General features: G+C 36.8%; 1 protein-coding gene and 1 pseudogene across 1 annotated transcript; both read right to left on the bottom strand.

Moving 5' to 3' along the window:
- Window positions 1–3276: 3276 nt before the first annotated feature.
- On the bottom strand, window positions 3277–4206 carry LOC118829187 (olfactory receptor 13A1-like). The gene has a single exon (XM_036736157.1). It carries the CDS (start codon window positions 4204–4206, stop codon window positions 3277–3279), a length of 930 nt encoding a protein of 309 aa, XP_036592052.1.
- A 12530-nt stretch (window positions 4207–16736) lies between these two features.
- On the bottom strand, window positions 16737–17667 carry LOC118829485 (annotated as a pseudogene).
- Between the last annotated feature and the right edge of the window lie 1848 nt (window positions 17668–19515).

The raw sequence follows: 19515 nt of genomic DNA, 5'->3' as shown, positions 1-19515 counted from the left end.
AGTGGAATCCCTTAGCATTCAGAGCTTCAGTGAACTGTAAGTGCTCCAGCTGCATAACTCACTGAATTGTCTTGCCAGTTTCTACAATGACTTGACTGGGCATAATTCAGAAATGTATCCTTCACACAGATTCTCTTCCTTCTCACCTCAACCCTTTAGAAGCCTTAGCTTCCCTCAAGACTCCACTTAAGTGCTATGTAAAAAGCCTTTGGCTCGCTTTCATTCCTGGTAACTAATTTTCTTGCCTAACTTCAAATTATTTTGTACTAAAGTTACATATTCATATGTTGTATTCTGCTCCCACCCCAGAAGAATGGCATCTCCTTGAGAATGAGACTGTTTATCCCATTTTGGTATCTGTAACCACAGAACACATAACAATATCATGAACATAGTGGGTGCTTAATAATTATTTTAATGTATTGAATTAAATATGTCCCTACAGACCATGTAATTTATACCTATAAATATTTATTTAATAGTTATTGTATTTTATCTTTGTCTCTATCACAGCTTATCTGTTATTATGATTCCCTTCTTACATGTTATTCACAATTTTCAATGGAAAAAAATTATCAAGTATTGTGTCATTTTTCATTGAAAATAAGACAGCATTGGTACTATTGAGTTCCATATAATTTAATTTACCCCATTGTTCTACCTATCAAATTCTTTTTCAGTCTGGATCCTTGTAGAATGCTTTATATACTTCTCAACTTCCTGTCATCTGTAAAACTGATAAGAATGCTATTGATGTGTTCATATGATTCATTGGTAAAATAATACTAGTACTAAATATGCAGTTCCAAGCATAGATTCCTCAGACATTCCACAGGAGGCCTCTTTCATCCTTGATTCCTCACTGTCTCTCTCCTTCCCCCTTCCCCTACCATATCTGGCCTACTTTCTTTCCATCTTTTCCATAAGAATACAATGAGAGAAATTATCCAAAAATACTGCTAAGTGCTAAGCAAAATGTATCACAGCACTCATCTTGTTTAATAATCCCAGCAAAAAAGTCTGCCACATCCTACTCTAAGTGAAGTCATTCTAGTTGGTTGTCACTACTTCCTTTTCCAGCTGCTGTGTAAGCATTCCTTTAATAAAAATGACCAGGAATGGAAATTAAGCTCACCAAATTCTAGTCTGAAGGAGCCATTCCCTTGGCTTTCTTTCATAATTAGGACATTTGCCCTTTTCCAGGGCTGTGTTCCCTGTCCTGTTCTCCACAATCTCTCAAAGATCAGAAATAACATCTGCTCATTCTTTCAGTATCTCAAAATACATTCATCTAGCCCAAGTAATGTGTAGGACTGCTAGTTGTCTTCTTATTGTCTCCTTACTTGTTTTAGTTGTCACTCCTTATTATCTAGGATGAAAGGGAGAGAAAAGCTTCACATAGGAGTTAGCACCTAATGGAAGCTTGAGGAAAGTTAAAGATACTAACGACTTAAAGGGAGGAAGGTGAGTAAGCCTACCATGTCCTCTGTCCTGTCTAAAGGTCATTGCCTGTGGTAAAGAAAAGAGAAGTAAAACAAACCATCTCTCCTCTTTCTATTGCCTAGTGTTCTTTCTTCTTCCCTTTCTCCTTTTACCTTTTTCACCTTTAAATCTCCTAACTTTGCTAAGTACTCCCCTTCACCTCTTCAGATACTTTTCCTTACTTGTTTTTTACACAAAAACCTTTCTTTATGTATTTCAAAGGAATACATCACTGGCCTTAATAGTATGTAGATAAGATGTATTTCTTGAACTCCTTACCTTTCTTGATAAGGTGGAGATCAGTTGGCTGCTTCAGCATAGATGGAAGTCATTTTGCTATGACAGAAATGCAAACTTTATACACCCATAAGCCAACAATTTCTTCTGATTTCCCATTCTTATTAGAAATGAGTTCCTTAGTTCTTGTCTTTCTTGCTCATGAGAGTCAGTTGTTTCTACCAAAGCATTGTTACTTCTCCACACCTTCAGTCCACCCTTTAACTCAATTAATCACCAGCTGTCCTTACATTGTCTTCCCACTGGACTTTGATAATTCTGGAAGACATAGTCAGGTCTACAACTTTGTGGAACTCTGCCTCACTTAAATCCAATGCACACACAACTCAAGACATCTGCAGTTATATCAGAAGTCCTCTTCAAAAATGAAGGACAAGTAACAGCAGTGACAACAGCTTCATCAGCAGATCTTTAGTGTTACTTAACACCTTGATGGCCAACAACAGATTTCCTTTCCTCTCACTGTCCTCTCTCTCTTATATTTAGCTAGTCATAAGGACCACCTCACTCTCCACAAATAGCCATAATACCCTCTATGACAACTACTCATCACTCTTTCCTCTCCTTAGTTCCTTCATCTCCTTCTGCTTTTTCTTTTTGTTCTTCTCAAGCCCTTCTTCTCTGACCTTTCTATAGTGAATCTACAGTCTCATTAGGTGAATATTCTTTATATTAACTGTGTGGATCACAGCCTACCCAAACTTTCCCATTCTTGTGATTTTTTTCATATTATTCTTTATATCCAACATAGAAAGGAAGTCCATCCTTTATGATTAAGGCCTTCCTTGAGGTCATTTTTACCATTTTTGTGCCTTTGGCACACTTTGCTTTCTCCTGTTCTCACCACATGGCTGGTCCATCTCCTTTAATAGCCTTATATCACAGTGGTCTCATAGAATCATAACATCTCAGAACAAGAATAATATTCAAAGGTGCTTAAGACCAGCCTGAAGCAATAAGTCCCTCTTGACCCCATAGTTTATCTAGATATTAGGAATTCATTATACCCTTAGAAAACTAATTCTTCTTCTAGACATCTATATTCTATTGCCCTGGCATTTCCTATACATGTACTGTGAAATTTGAGTATGTCTTTGGAGAGCATCCAAATATTTTTAGTTTTGAGATGTTTTCAGTCATGTCCAATTCTTCATGATCCCTTTTGGGGTTTTCTTCACAAAGATATTAGAGTTGTATGACATTTCCTTCCCTGGGTCGTTCTATGGATGAGGAAACTGAAGTAAAAAGGGTTAAGTGATGTACTCAGGGTGACACAGCTAATAAGTGTCTCAGGACAGATTTGAAGGCCTTGCACTCCATCCACTGCGCCACCTAGCTGCTCCATCCAAGTATAGCATCCTAAATAATTACAGGTAAAAGATGCATTGAACTAAAGAAGTTAAAAAAAACACTTTTATTATCCCTTACATTCAGATACTCAAAATTGCACTACAAAAATGATATTCCAAGCAATTTTTCTCTGCTAATTCCAATTATTTAATTCATAAATGGAAACATTTTCTTAAGGGCAGTTTTAAAATCCTTATTCCTCAGAGTATATATGAGAGGGTTTAAGGTTGGGCCAACTGCAGTATACAAGAGAGCCACCACTTTGCCATTATCCATTGAGGAGCCAGAACCTGGAAAAATGTAAGTATATATAATTGTAGTATAGTACATGCTGACAACCATGAGGTGGGAGGAACATGTAGAGAAGGCTTTCTTCTTCCCCTCTCTGGTGCGGATCTTTAGGATGTTGGAGATGATAAAGCCATAGGACAACATAGTGAGCGCAAAATTGATCACCCCAAAGTACACATCTGCAATGACTATCATGATGTTGTTCACATATGTGGAGCTACAGGAGAGCAGCAACAAAGAAGGGATTTCACACAGAAAGTGTTTAATTTCATTAGGACCACAAAAGGTTAATCGCAGCATTAGACCAGTATGTAATAATGAGCTGAGAGCTCCAATGGCCCACACACTGCTCATTAAAAATGCACAAACCATCCTACTCATCATAGTACTGTAATGTAAGGGGTGGCAGATGGCCACATATCTGTCATAAGCCATGGCTGTGAAGAGCAGAAGCTCAGTCCCCAATAAACAAGTGAGGAAATAGAGCTGGGTCATGCAGCCACCATAGGAAATGGATTTCTTCTCCACAAAAAGGTTCTCCAGCAATTTGGGCAGAACTGTGGATGTACAGCCAACATCTAAAATGGCCAAGTTGGCAAGAAAAAAATACATGGGGGTATGAAGATCTGAGTCCAGACTGATGGCCATGACAATGAGAATATTGCCTGTGAGGGCTGTGAAATAAAAAAAAAGGAAGATGCTAAACAAGAATATCTGGAGTTGAGATGTTGCTGAAAAACCTTGTAGAAGAAATTCTGTCACCAGTGTTTGATTATTCAATGCCATTCAACAAGATGGTGTCTCTTGCATCATCCCGAGGAAGTTTTACACAGCATAGGCTCCTTCATGGAATTTGTGGACAAATCAGCATCACCTTGGCAGAGAAAAAATGCGCAGAATTGCATTAAAGTTTGAAATATATTTCAACTGCAGATAAAATGTTTCTTGTGAGAGAATTCTAAATTGTAAATAACCCTAGCAATTAGCCCAGCATCTGGCAGAAAGTAGACACTTAATAAATGCCAATTGATTGACCAAGAATCACATAATAAAAATAATAACAGTGGCATTAGTTGAAAATGAGATGATAGAAAATTCAATACACTCACCAGTTCCTTTTATCCACATTATCCCTTTCCAATAAATAGTCACTTTTTTCCATCCTCATTACTTTCTTCTGTTTTACAATGCACTTTTTCCATTATTTTTTACTTTGCCTCTTCTTCCTATATGAAAGCAGGGATTGTATCTTCACCTAATATAGGCCTTATATCTATTGAAGAATGGTATTCAAAGCTACCTTTGTAATAAACCAAAAAATGTTAAGATACAATATTTTCTACACTCTAAATGTCCTTTCTAGACTTTACTCCAATCTCAGGAAAGATGAGTAATAGATCAAAGACAAAAAATGAGGGTTGTCTTCTTTTGGTTTTTGCCCTGCCTGTCCTTTGAAAGAATTGGCCTAGGATCCACCCAAGAGAAGTCCCCTCTATTCCATTCAAAGGGAAACTCTTTTTATAATCCAGAATATATTCTCAGTATTGACCTCTGAGAGGATTCATTTTGAATCCTTGAAGTGAGTGTTACAGGGAGGAATTGAATGATGACTTTCATTACTTAACTATTTGGAATGTTATGCCCAAACTGTATTTTATACACATTGTGATTTTCTTTCTTTAAGATTCCTATAAATGTTACCTCAAACTGTCTTTGGATAGAGGCATGCAGGAGGGCATAGGGGAATTATACCAGTGTGAGCATTTCTCTCGTTAAGCTAGGAATGGCTTAAATACAGAAAAATGTTAAATTTTTAAAAATTATTACTGGTAGAGTTAGACCTAAAATGTAGAGTACACTATAAATACTTTTTTCTTTGGCACTAAAACATTAAAGATGTATGCAGAAGTTGATGTTTTTTCTTAGAGTCGGGAACCCTTCAGTTCTAATCCTTCCTGACAGTTATAAACTACATGACTGTGGACAAAACCATAGATTCATAAGGCAATTTTTTGAGCTTTTCTGCTAAGTGTTCCCTATGCTAATAATTATCCCAGGACCTTTTCATATTTACATACATATTTGTCACACATCTCAATTTCAATATTCTCTTTTATAAAATGCAAGTAATAATACTGGCATCCCTAACTCACAGGTCTTGTGAGGGTAAGTGCTTATAAACCCTAAAATGCTCTGCCATCCCAATTACTGTTATATAATTTTCATTTGAATTTTTACCTTTTATTTTAATATGTTTTACATTTCCTAATTCCTTTAAGCAACATGAAGAACTAGTTTATAATCACTCCTGGAAACTCACCATATGTGCCCTGTAAATTCTAACCAAGACATGCCTTTTATTGCTAGTTATTGCCATTGCCAGTTGATGTGATCAAAATATGATTCTCCAAGTACATTGGAAAGTTGCTCCTTATATTTGGCAAAAAAAAATATTGCTGGTGAGGATTCCGGGAAGATGGCAGAGTGGTTCAGCAAATTCCAAGCTCTCTAGATTTTCCCCCACAAAAGAGATAAAATAGCACCTTACAGTGAACAAGGTGCTGGCAAAAATAAATAAAGACAAGGGTACAACAGGGGTCTCCCTGGAACAATTCAAGAAGATGAGAAGACAAATCCCAGGAGGAGGTTTGGTCCTTGTGAAGAGTACACACCTCCAGGCAAAGGCCTGCTTAAACCACAAGCCAAGGCCAGGATTTAGTTGGTTTGGGAGGATGCCTTGACCCCAGCCACAGGAACTTTTGCCTGGCATAGTGAGGGGAGTTGGGTATCTGAGTTAGGGGAGGTTGAGGGAATCTCTGCTGACAAGGAACACCAAAACCAGGTGTGCTGTGGAAAGCAATGAGGGTAAGAAGGAACCAGCACATGTCTAGTGCATGCAGAAGGAGTGGAGCTGAACATGCCTGGCTGTGGACACTTAAGGAGGCTGGAGGTTTGGCTTTGGTTCCAGGCTAGAGGGGAGAACTGAAGATCTGGAACAAGAGGCACCATCCCCCATATTTAGGACCAGAGATGATTACAAAAATTAAGGTATTACCACAAAAAATGCATATACAAAGGAGAAAGAATTCAACCATAGAAAGATATTATGAGAATAGAGAAGACCAGGGTTCATCTGCAAAGGAGAATATTTAAGCAAAGAAACCCTCTTCTGTCCTAAAGAGTAAAGTCAAATGGTCACTTGCCCAAAACTAATTCATAGAAGTACTTTAAAAAGACTTCAAAAATCAAATGAGAGAGATGGAGGAAAAATTTTAAAGCATATAAAAATAATCCAAAAAACCAAGATTATGAAAAGAAAGTCAACTAAATAGAAAAGGAGACCCAGATTTTTAAGGAAGGAAATGATACCTTGAAAATTAGAATTGGGCAAAGTAAAGCCAGTGAAGTTATAAGAGATCAAGAAATAATTAAACAAAACATGAAGAATAAAAATAAAAGAGAAACTGAAACTTCTTATTAAAAAATCAACTGATTTGGAGAATACATGAAGAAGAGAAAACATAAGAATAATCAGACTACCTGATAGCTATGATCAAAAAAAAGAATCTTGATACAATAATACAAGAAATAGTTAAAGAAAATTGTGCTGAAGCATTAGAACAAGGAGCAGAAGTAGAAATAGAAAAATAATAGAAATAATTTCTAAAAATAGAAAAAAAATTCCTATGAGGTAAACGTATAGGAATATTATAGTCAAATTCTAAAACCCCCAGCTCAAGGATAAAATATTAAAAGTAACAAGAAAAAAATCATTTAAATATGATGGTGCCACAATTAGAATCACAAAAGTCCTAGCAGTGGAGACATTAATGGACTGCATGTCTTGAAACACTATATACTGAAGAGCAAAAGAACTGGGGCACCAATGAAAAATATTGTGCCCAGCAAAGTTAAGTGTAATCCTGAATTTTAAAAAATGGACATTTCCAATTCTTGGCTACCACAAAGAGAGCTGCTATAAATATTCTTGTACATATGGGTCCTTTTCCCGCTTGCGTGATTTCTTTGGGATACAACCCTAGAAGTGGTATTACTGGGTCAAAGGGTATGAACATTTCTATAGCCCTTTGGGCATAGTTCCACACCGCCCTCCAAAATGGCTGGATCAGCTCGCAACTCCACCAGCAACGCAACAATGTTCCAATTTCCCCACATCCTTTCCAGCATTTATCATTCTCCTGATTTGTTATTTTAGCCAATCTGACAGGAGAGATGTGGTATCTAAGAGTTGTTTTGATTTGCATTTCTCTAATCAGCAGCGATCCAGAGCATTTTTCCATATGCCTGTAGATAGCTTTAATTTCTTCCTCTGAAAACTGCCTGTTCATATCCTTTGACCATTTCTCAATTGGGGAATGGCTTGTATTCCTATATATTTGGCTTAGCTCCCTGTATATTTTAGAAATGAGGCCTTTATCAGAGATACTAGTTGCAAAGATTTTCTCCCAATTTTCTGCTTCCCTCCTAATTCTTGTTGCATTGGCTTTTTTTGTACAAAAACATTTCAATTTGACATAATCAAAATTATCCATTTTGCATTTTGTAATGCTCTCTATCTCTTGTTGGGTCATGAATTCTTTACTTTTCCACAAATCTGATAAGTAAACTATTCCTTGCTTTCCCAAATTACTTAGAGTATCAACTTTTCCTCCTAAATCATGAACCCATTTTGACTTTATTTTGGTATATGGTGTAAGATATTGGTCTATGCCCAGTTTTTGCCCTACCATTTTCCAATTTTCCCAACAGTTTTTGTGAAATAGTGAATTATTAGCCCAGAAACTGGCTTCTTTGGGTTTATCAAAGAGTAGATTGCTAAACTTGTTGATTTCACCTACTTGTGTACCTATCCTATTCCACTGATCCACACCCCTGTTTCTTAACCAGTACCAGGCAGTTTTGATGATAGGAAACCTGCTGTCAGTGAACCCATTCAAAAAATGGTGGGATTGACAGGAAGGTATTGCACCCATCATCTGTTTTATGGTACAAAAAGAACTCAGCAAGGTGCTATAGAACTGATAGATCACAGCATTTGGCCTTAGCCAAATTGTGTGTACTTCATTGGCTTAGACAACAAGGTTCTTTGTTTTGATGTTGTATGTTGTTTTGTTTTGAAACTCGGAGGTTTTTGAGATATCCAAATCAAACTCTGAGAATAGTCATTAAATTAACACTGACTCTCCTAGAAGGGACTTATCAATCAATGACTCTAACTCCAGTCTTCATCCCTATAATTTCCCTGTCCAAAACAATCGTCCCTGGCCATCTCTTCCCTATGGGTGTTGTTTTCTCCTTTAGAACGTTGTAACACCAGTCACGGAGGCACACCTGAAAACTGCTGCTGTGAATAATTTCAAGGATCTAATCGCATAGTATAATGAACTCTCTGTTTATGCAGCAATAAACTAAACATTGTTCAGTAAAGTAAAAAAAAAAATGGACATTTTATCAACTGTCATACTTTCAAGCCTTTGTTTAAAAAAATAAGCTGAATGTAATAGAAGTTTTGACATGTAGGAGCCAAGAGAAACATAAGGTACATGCAAAAGACTGATTGCAAGGGATTCAATAAGTACAGATGATTTACTTCTTATATATTAAAAATACACAACATATGTCTAAGACTATCATTAGTAATTGGGTAATTCATAGGAAAGACTGGGGTAGACCCGAATATGATATGACTTTAAAAGTAAACCCAATTAGGGACAGCTAAAAAAGAGTACTTGTTTTATACAAATGATGTACAAAAGGAAGAATCGATATAGAGGAATTAGATTGGGGAGGAGTGCTAGTAGTTCTGGTAGCCTACTTTCATTAGGAATGGGTTTGAGAGGGAACAATACATACATATATGTATACATATACATATATACAGAGAGAGAGAGAGAGAGAGAGAGAAAGAGAAAGTATAAAAGTCTTCTAAATTCAGAGGAAATAAAATGGTAAGGAAATAGGTAGGGGGGGAGAGGACAAGGTCAGGATATTTAAAGGGAAGTGTGAGGAAATAGGTTAAAGGGGTGTATAGAATGGTGTTTAAATTTATAGGAATGGGAGAATAGGATAGGGATCCTGGGAGGGAGATAGGTTAAGTAATTGAAATGCAAGGTAGCAAGTAGAAGTAAAGTAGAGGAGTCAGGAAGGATAGGAAACAAGAGATATGCACAAACATAAAAACAAAGATCAGGAGCAGAATTTGTTAGGGAAAGTATATGTCTATATATGTGCATGTGTGTACATATATATATATATATATATACATATATATATATGTATGTATATGTGAATATCTTTATCTATGTGGAAATATATCCACACTTCATTTTAACAATCTGGTTCAGGGGCAGCAGAGGAAGAGCAGAAAAAAGAACAAAGAACAAAGTAAAAAGGTGCAGAGCAGACAATAAAATAAAACTTACGAAGCAAAGGAAGCAAAGAAAATATGGACAGCTTTCAACACAACATGTGATATATATCATACAGGGTTTTTAGAAGTGAAAATATATCATTGCATATTTTGAATCCTCTCTTGTGTTCTGCTAGGCACATGGAATGCTTTTCTTTCCTGTTTCTTACATTGTATTTAAGTTCTAATATTTAAGTTTCTGATTTTTTTTCCTTTCTCTAGTCTGTGTTTGTGTTCTGGTGTTTGAAACTAAAATAAAATTTACAAAAAAAACATTCCTATAAGCAAGAAAATTTTCCCTACTTTGAAAATTTTTATCACATTCAATAGGGAGTAATTTTTCCCCACTCACCAAAGGGCTTGACTTTCAGGCAGACAGTATGGAGAATGCCAGGATTTCTCTCTTCCACACAGAGTTGTTGAGACAAAATTTCTAAACCAAAAAATGTGGTATAAATGTGTTATCATTATTAATATCGCAATTAAAATAGATAAAAATATTTGTAACAAAAATAATTATAAACAAGTCAGATTTGGTCTAGTTTTCCTTGATTATTCTAAATATCTAACACCAATGATTGCTCTTTTGTCAGTAATTATTAATCAATGATCATTAGCTAATGATCATTATTTCTCCCAGTCACTGAAGGTATAAAGGGGTTGTTTTGAAATCATTATGAATCTTACAGTCATATGCAGAGCTCATCTCCCTGTTCCAAAGGACATGATTTATCCAGGTTGCCAGCATCATTTTCTCACTAGCCTTCTAAGGGAGGCAGTGTTGATCACAGGTCACATCAAAAGATTGCTCCCCTTTTGATGCTATATTCCTAGTCTAAGGAGAAGCCTCATTGCTCTTGGTAATTGAGGGTAACTGTAGCCTGAATCAAAACAGTACTTCCCAGAATCTTCTTTCTTTGCTACAGAAAATACACTAAACACGAAAACAGTATGGGATATGAGATCCCTGGAGTGTTCCACCTGAAATATACCAATGCAAGTATGTCCACTCTGAAGCCTAAGGCATCCAGCCCTAGAGAATCCTCACCACAATCTTATTGACCCTTCTGCTCTGCTACCCTCAGTGACCTGAATTCAAGTGTTTTGAAAAAAAATGACTCTTTTGTTTAAGACTTAGCTATTATCATTGAAGAAGAAGACACTTTCCCAGGGGAGCATTGAGAAGCTGCTGGAGACCACAGAAAGAAGCAGAGAGCTCTGGTGTCCTAGCTGGCAAAATCAGAGTGGGAAAGTCTTACCTCTGGAGCCTCCTTGGCCACTCCGTCCCTAGGGTATTCTGCCAAATAACTTCCCTGAACCTCATTGTGTTCCTCTGCAGAAGAGGAACCACTGTAGAACGGAACCTTCTGACTGCTCAGTAGGCTCTCCATTACTACTGAGTCTAGATGTGCTGATTCATATGAACAGATAGAAGGAGGAGCCAATCTAGATACTATATGTGAACTATACATACTTGCCTCATATAACTCAAAAATGACTGAAAATCAGCACCACAACTCCATGCAAAGGTCTGATCCAAAGATGAACAAACTTCAGTTATTAACCCCATGGAACTTTGATTACTAGCAGAGATATGTACAAAATGATTGCATTCATTTTTTTTATTCTATTAGAAAATACTGGTTGGGAGAGGAACAAATGGATGTGAGTTCCATGGAGAGACAGATTATACCTGGATGGAGTAGACAAGACTTCATGGAAGAGGAATCATGTAAACTGGCCTTTTAAATGGAGGAAACAATATAAACAAAGGTTCCATGGAGGGAAAAGTATGGATTTCTTTTGAAAGAAAAATTCTGGTTTATCAATAGGGTAGTTTGAGCAGGGCAACACAATTAGAAAAAGTACATGCAACATCTTTCCAATAAAGATTCTTTACATGACATCTTCATATAGGAAAATGAGTTTACTCTCAGAGTGGCTTAAACTCCCTCAGGAGCAGGGACAGGTCGCCACTTAGATAATCACTATATCTCAAGACCCCCTTGTGCCTCCTCTTTGTGAGAGGACTCTCTAGGGCAGTGACTCCAGAACAGCCCAGATAACTAGACACTGCTATCCCAACAGGGGCAACCATAAGACATGAGAGGTGGAAAAGTGGCTAGATGCCATCTCATCCAACTCCTTCATTTTATATATGAGAAAACTGAGGGTCAGAGGCATTGTCTTACCTAGGATCACATACCTTAGTTTGTATATACACAGTGACAGACAGTGAAAGGACAATGGTGGGATAGGAGTGTTCAATAATTTTAAGACAATCACCAGATAAGTATCTACCTGATGAGAAACATAGGAATCCTGCACAATGATTTTTCCTCAATCGCTACCTCCACTATCAAAGAAAAAACACCATATAATTAACCATAGAATATCAGAGTTGGGAGGAATCTTAGAGATCATCTACTCCCAACTGATTTGTTTTAGAAAGGAGGAAACTGAAGCTCAGAAAGGTCAAGTGACTTTCTCAAAGACATATACAGAGTTAAAGCCAGATCTAAGACTAAAAGCCACATATCCTAAATTTCATTTGCTAATACTATTTCTTTTGCTAATATTTATTTTTAAGCAATGAATTCCATAAAGTCCAATATCCATGAAGATTGATGCTCAAAAGTGATCTTATAAAAATGCTACCAAGTGCACATATTTCTCTTACAGTATCCTGGATGCCAACTTTGAGCTCTTCCCTTGGGAAAGTTGGGTAAAAGACATTAGTGTGTTCGTTCCTTAACACATCTAAGTAAATAATGGTGAACAGAATTCTTACCTCCTTCACAATAGTTTTCAAAGTAGCTTACGAGTCCATTTTTAAGGAGAGAAGCAACAAGGCTCTGTACATGTTGGATTGAGAGTTTTCTCAAGGGATTCTGTCAGGCATGGTTCCACAGAAAGTATCTGAAGTAGTAATTAGATAGTGGTGTTTGTACCATCACTACTCCAGGGACATAGAAGTTGCTTCCAGGGCAGAGCTCTTGGGGAAAATTCACAGAGGCATTCATCAAATTTGAGATATGAAAGGGATCTTGAGAATCATGGAGTCTGACTCTCTCATTATAGAGGAAGAAAAGACTCAGGAAAGTGAAGTAATTGGTCCAACATCAGTAAAATAAGTTAGTGGCAGAATGGGCTTTTAAACCCAGATCTTCTGATATTAATTCTAATCTTTTCATCATTGCATCTTTATTAGGTCATAGATCCAGAGCTGGAAGTACATAGAATCCATCTATTCCAACTGCATCATTTTATTAGAAATGGAAATAGAACATGAAAACATAGACAGGAGCAGAGAGAGGGAGGGTACATTCAACCTAAAATGGAAAAAATCCAGAACCCTCTTTAAGCCTTTTAGAAGTACCAGACTACAACTAAGCAATTGACGTTCTAACTTACAATCTTGCTTCTCCATTACTCCAGTGACACATATCACAGCCCACACTCAGATTTGATAAATGGTCTTGGGGGGTTGTTGTGGTTTAATGATTCATCACAGTTGGTACAACCTATATCTCTCTTCCTTTTCTCAGAAACTACTAGAAAACACTTCCTTCGCTCTTTGCCTCTACTTTCTGTCCTCTCACTCATTCCTCAACCCTTTGCTAACATCATTCAATAGAGACTTATCTCTCCAAAGTCACTAATGATCACTTAATTATTGCCAAATCTGATGGTTTTTTCTCTGTCTTCCTGGCCTCTCCAATTCTGTGGCCACCAGTGACCACTTTCTCCTAAAATTCTCTATTCTCTTTCTCCTCCCGCTTTCTAAATGTTTCTCCTTTGGCTACTTTTCTGGAATATCATCCATATAATCCTCAGAATGTGAATATGCTTCAAGTTTGTGTCTTAGATCTCTTGACCCCTCACCTCTCCTCTTATCATCCTTATCATTGCTTTAACTGTCATGTCTTTATAGATGATTACTCACATATATCTGATGAGTCAGATATCCAAGTTCTATAGGTAATTAATGGAAACACATGAGACCAAAAGAAAAGTAGTCAAGGAAAGGAATGGTTCTCAAAAGAAGAACCACACATTATCAACAGTTAAATGAAAGAAACTCTACAAATCAGTAATAATAAGAGAACTCCCAAGGTCCAGGGGCATCAATTAAAACAAATCATGTTTGGTCCTTGAAGGCATCCTCAAATTCCAGGACTTCTAGTAGTAAAAACAACTCTGAAGTTTCACTTCCCACTTATGGGAGGAAAAACATGTTGGATGAGTCACACACGCTAATGCTGATGGAACTTTAACCCAATCATTCTGGAAAGTAATTTAGAATAATGTTAAGAAAAAGAAAAAAAATTCTTATGCTTTGATTCAGAGGTCCCACTGCTAGATATAAAGCCAAAAGAAGTCAATTATTTTTATAAAGGTTTCATATACCACCTCCCTCACCCCCCCAAAATAAAACAACATGGTTAAAGCAGCACTTTCTATAATACAAAAAGAATCAACTGGAAGCAGAGTAGATGGCCACCAATTCAGCAATTATGAAACAAGTTGTGCTACAAGAATGTATTATCCCATTGTAAGAAACAATAAATATGAAGAATACAGAAAAGTAGGAGAAGAAATATGAATTTTTGCAATGTAAGGAAAGCATATTCCGGGAAAGAATGCATATACCCAAAGTCTACAACAAGTAAAAATAATAGCAACTTGATTGCAGCTGAATGCTGTGAAATAATGACCAGAGGCCACTGGTGAGAAGAAAGTTCCATACACACCCCACTTCTCCTGCCCACAACAACGGAAGGAAATAGTAAGAGCAAAATGACTGGAGCAGAGTGAAGTGAGCAAATCCAAGGAAACAATATATACAAGATGAATGAAACAATGAAAATGGAAAGAGCACACCAAAAAAAAGTTAATGCTGTAAAGTCATAATAAACGTCATTTAAAAAAAGAGATGAGAAGACAACTGAACCCAAATGATTTAAATTTCATTCTTTTATTTTGTTTTGTTCTTAATATTATTTGTTATATGGGATATATATTTAAACATGGGGATATATATATATTTATATGGGATACATATTATCCCATATATGCACATATAAGGGATAATAAATATATATGTTATATGGGATATATATATATATATATATATATAGGATATCTCTTCCTCCCTGGCATATTTGAGGAAATTTTGGTAATGTAAAATAAAGAGATCAATAAAAATATTTTAAAAAGAAAATTTAATGACCTATCCAGACCTGAATAAAAGATATAAGAAGGCAATTCCTCCCACCCTTTGCAGAGATGGGGTCAGGATATAAATGTGAAACTGTGTACAACAGATGATTTGTCTGTCTTATTCTCTCTTATAAAAGATGATACTTTGGGAGGTGGAGGAAAAAGAGATACATTAGAAAATGTAGATAATGAAAAACAAAAGGTCATGATAAATTACATTTTAAAGAGTGACTCTTTGAGTAGGGTAGGGAAAGAGATAGATTTGGGAAATTTATGAAGTCAGAAGCTATTCCATCCAATTCATCCCTGAGGCCAGAACACACTCTACATTATCCCTCACAAATGGTCATCAAGCCTCTACTCAAAAGCCCCCAAAGATCAGGAGTCCATTACTTCTCAAAGCAATGCATGTAACTTCTAGACAGCCATTATATCTTTTCCTATGATTCCCAAAAGGTAGGTAGCGAATGGTGTGTCATTTGAAGGCATTGAGTATATATCCAAATATGATACCACAAGTTTATCAGTCGATAAACATTTACTAAGCACCTACTATGTTCCAGTCACTGTATTAGGCACTAAGGATACAAAAAAATGCAAATGATAGTCCCTGTCCACAAGCAGTTCACAATGTAATTGGGGAGAAAACAAAAAAGAAATGTGAGTAAATAAGCTATGTAAAGGATAAACATTGCTGTTCAATCATTTCAGTCACATCTGACTCTACATGAAACAATTTAGGGGTTCCTTGGCAAAGATACTGGAGTGATTTGTTGTTTCCTTCTCTAGCTCATTTTACATATGAGGACACAAAGGCAAACAGGGTTAAGTGGCTTCCCCAAGGTCACACAGCTAGTATCTAAGGCCAGATTTGAACTAAGAAAGATGATTCTTCATGACTCCAGACCTGGCACTCCCTCCACTACCATCACCTAGCTGCCTACAGGAAAAATAGGAAATAACACAAGGAAGGCATTAGAATTAAGAGGGGTTGGGAAAGATTTCCTGGAGAAGGTGGAATTTTATTTGAGACTTGAAGGATCCAGGGAAGTCAGGAGGTAGAGATGAGTAGGGAGCACATTCCAGGAATGAGTATCAGCCAAAGACAGTAACCAGACCCTAGAGATGGAGTGCTTATTCATGGAACTGCAAGGAAGCCAGTGTCATTGGACCAAAGAGCATTTGGTGAGGAATTAAGGTATGAGGGATAGCTAGATGGAAAAGTAGATAGAGTACTGGGCCTGGAGTCAGGAAGACCTGAAATAAAATCCAGCTCACATACTAGCTGTGTGACCCTCAGCAAATTGCTTAAACTCTGTTTGCATTAATCCACTGGAAAACGAAATTGAAATCAATCTAGTATCTTTACCAAGAAAACCTAATGGACAGGATGGTCCATGGGATCATGAAGCATTGGACAAAAAGTGAACAAAAACACAATAATGAGTTATAGGAAGCCTAGAAATGTGGAAAGGCAAAGGGAGTAGGTTATGAAGGGCTTCCATGACAAGGATTACAAGAAAAAAAAACAGCAATTTCAAGAAAGAGCATTATGTAAATCTGAATAAAGACATTCACCAAAACATTTTTTCTTGTGTCTAGATTTCATACTATGCTCTAGAAATACTATTCCAAGGAAGCCATCTTGGTCTATTCTAATTATTTACCTAAAAGATAGAAATATTTTTTGAGGGCATGCTTTAAAATCTTTATTCCTGAGTGTGTAGATGAGAGGGTTTAAGGTGGGACTGACTGTGGTGTACATGAGAGCCACCACTTTGCCATTATCCATTGAAGAGCTAGAAGCCTGGAAGCATGTAAGTGTATATGATTGTGGTGTAATATATGGTGACCACCAGGAGGTGAGAGGAGCAGGTAGAGAAGGCTTTCTTCTTCCCCTCCATGTGCTCGAATCTTTAGGATGTTGGAGATGATGAAGCCATAGGATACCATAGTAAGCATAAAATTGATCACTCCAAAGTACACATCTGCAATGACTATCATGATGTTGTTCACATATGTAGAGCTACAGGAGAGCAGCAACAAAGAAGGGATTTCACAAAGAAAGTGTTTAATTTCATTAGGACCACAAAAGGTTAATTGTAGCATTAGACCAGTTTGTAATAATGAGTTGAGGGCTCCAATGGCCCACACACTGCTCACTATAAACATACAAACCATCCTGCTCATCATAGTACTATAATGTAGCGGGTGGCAGATGGCCACATATCTGTCATAAGCCATGGCTGTGAAGAGCAGAAGTTCAGTCCCCAATAAAAAACAGAGGAAATACACCTGAGTCATGCAGCCACCATAGGAAATGGTTTTCTTCTCCACAAGAAGGTTCTCCAGCAATTTAGGCAGAACTGTGGATGTGCAGCTAATATCTAAAATGGCCAAGTTGGCAAGAAAAAAATACATGGGGGTATGGAGACCTGAGTCCAGACTGATGGCCATGACAATGAGAATATTACCTGTGAGGGCTGTGAGATAAAGAAAAAGGAAGGTGCTAACAAGAATATCTGGAGTTGAGGTGTCTCTGAGAAACCTTGTAGAAGAAATTCTGTCACCAGTGTTTGATTATTCAATGCCATTCAACAAGATGGTGTCTCTTGTAACATCCCAAGGAAGTTTCACACAGCACGGGCTCCTTCATGGAATTTGTGGACAAATCAGCATAGCCTTAGCAGAGACAAAATGCACAGAATTGCATTAAAGTTCAAAAATATATTTCTACTGTAGATAAAATGTTTGTTATGAGAGAATTCTAAATTGTAATAACCCTCACAATTATCACAGCATCTAGCACAAATAGACACTTAATAAATGCTTATTGATTGACTGACCAAGAATGACATAATAAAAATAATAACAGTGGCATTAGTTGAAAATGAGATAATAGAAAATTTAATATATTTACCAGTTCCCTTCATCCACATTATCCCTTCCCAATAATAGTCACTTCTTTTTTTCCATCCTCTTTACTTTCTTCTGTTCTATAGTGCACTTTTTTCCATTATTTTTTACTTCCCTCTTCTTCCTATACGAAAGAAGGATTTGTATCTTCACCTAATATAGACTTTATGTCTATTGTCGAAGGGTATTCAAAGCTACCTTGTTTATAAACCTAAAATGTTAAGATATAATGGTTTCTATGTTCTAAAAGTCCTTTCTAGACTTTCCTCCAATCTCAGAAAAGATGAATAGTAGATCAAGGACAAAAACTGCGGGTTGAACAAAGAAGACCTCTTGTCTTCTTTTGGTTGTGGCCCTCCCTATCCTTTGAAGGCATTGACCTATGACCTACCAAAGATAAGTACCCTCTATTCCATTGAAAGGGAAACTCCTTTGTATATCCAGAATATATTCTTCAGTATTGATCTCTGAGAGGATTCACTTTGAATCCTTGAAGTGAATGTTACAGGGAGGAATTGAATGATGACTTTCATTACTTAACTATTTGGAGTGTTATGCCCAAACTGTATTTCATACATAATGTGATTTCCTTTCTTTCCTATAAATGTTACCTCAAACTGTCTTTGGATAGAGGCATGCAGGAGGGGATAGACAGATTATGCCAGTTTGGACATCTCCCTATGCTAGAAATGGCTTAAATACAGAATAATGTTAAATTAAAAAAAAATTATTGCTGGTAGACTTAGACCTAAAATGTAGAGTACACTATAAATATTTTTTACTTTGGCACTAAAACATTAAAGATGCGTGAAGAACTTGATAAATGTCTGTTCTTAGAGTCAGGAACCCTTCAGTTCTAATCCTTCCTCTGACAATTATAAACTGAGTGACTGTGGACAAAACCATAGATTCATAAGGCAATTTTATTGAGCTTTTCTACTAAGAGTTCCTTATCTAATAATTATCCCAGAACCTTTTAATATTTACATACATATTTGTCACACATCTCTATTTCAGTGTTCTCTTTTATAAAATGTAAGCAATAATGCTGGCATCCCTACATCTCAAGGTCCTTGTGAGGGTAAGTGCTTACAAACCCTAAAATACTCTGCCATATAAATTATTGTTATTTAATTTTCATTTGAATTTTTACCTTCACTTTTAATATCTTTATATTTTCTAATTCCTTTAAGCAACAAAAACAACTAGTCTAAAATCACACAACGAAATTTGCCATATGTGCCTTTAAATCCTAAGCAAGACAGACCTTCTCTTTCTAGTTATTACCAATGTTGGTTCATGTGTGTGGTGGCTGTAGCAGCAGGAAGCTTCTGTGGCTCCTTGAAACCTCAAGCTGCAGTTACGTCTGGCCCCAGGCCCACTGGGTGGGAGGAATTAAGCAGTGGGTCAGAGTGTGAGTGCAAGGAGCACTTTTCTGGTGCAGAATCAGGGTTCTCTTGCATTACCCTGCTTGGATTTTGTTCACATTCCTGGTTGTTGGTTCTTGGGGGAAGAGGAGCACTGCT

This window comes from Trichosurus vulpecula, chromosome 8 (genome assembly GCF_011100635.1).
Source record: "Trichosurus vulpecula isolate mTriVul1 chromosome 8, mTriVul1.pri, whole genome shotgun sequence".
Lineage (NCBI taxonomy): Eukaryota > Metazoa > Chordata > Mammalia > Diprotodontia > Phalangeridae > Trichosurus > Trichosurus vulpecula.
Note: the sequence above shows the minus strand (reverse complement) of the source record. Positions and strands in the feature narration are given on the sequence as shown.

Excerpts from the sequence above, each read along its gene's own strand:
- LOC118829187 (XM_036736157.1), bottom strand. The coding sequence starts at position 4,206 with ATGGCATTGAATAATCAAACACTGGTGACAGAATTTCTTCTACAAGGT.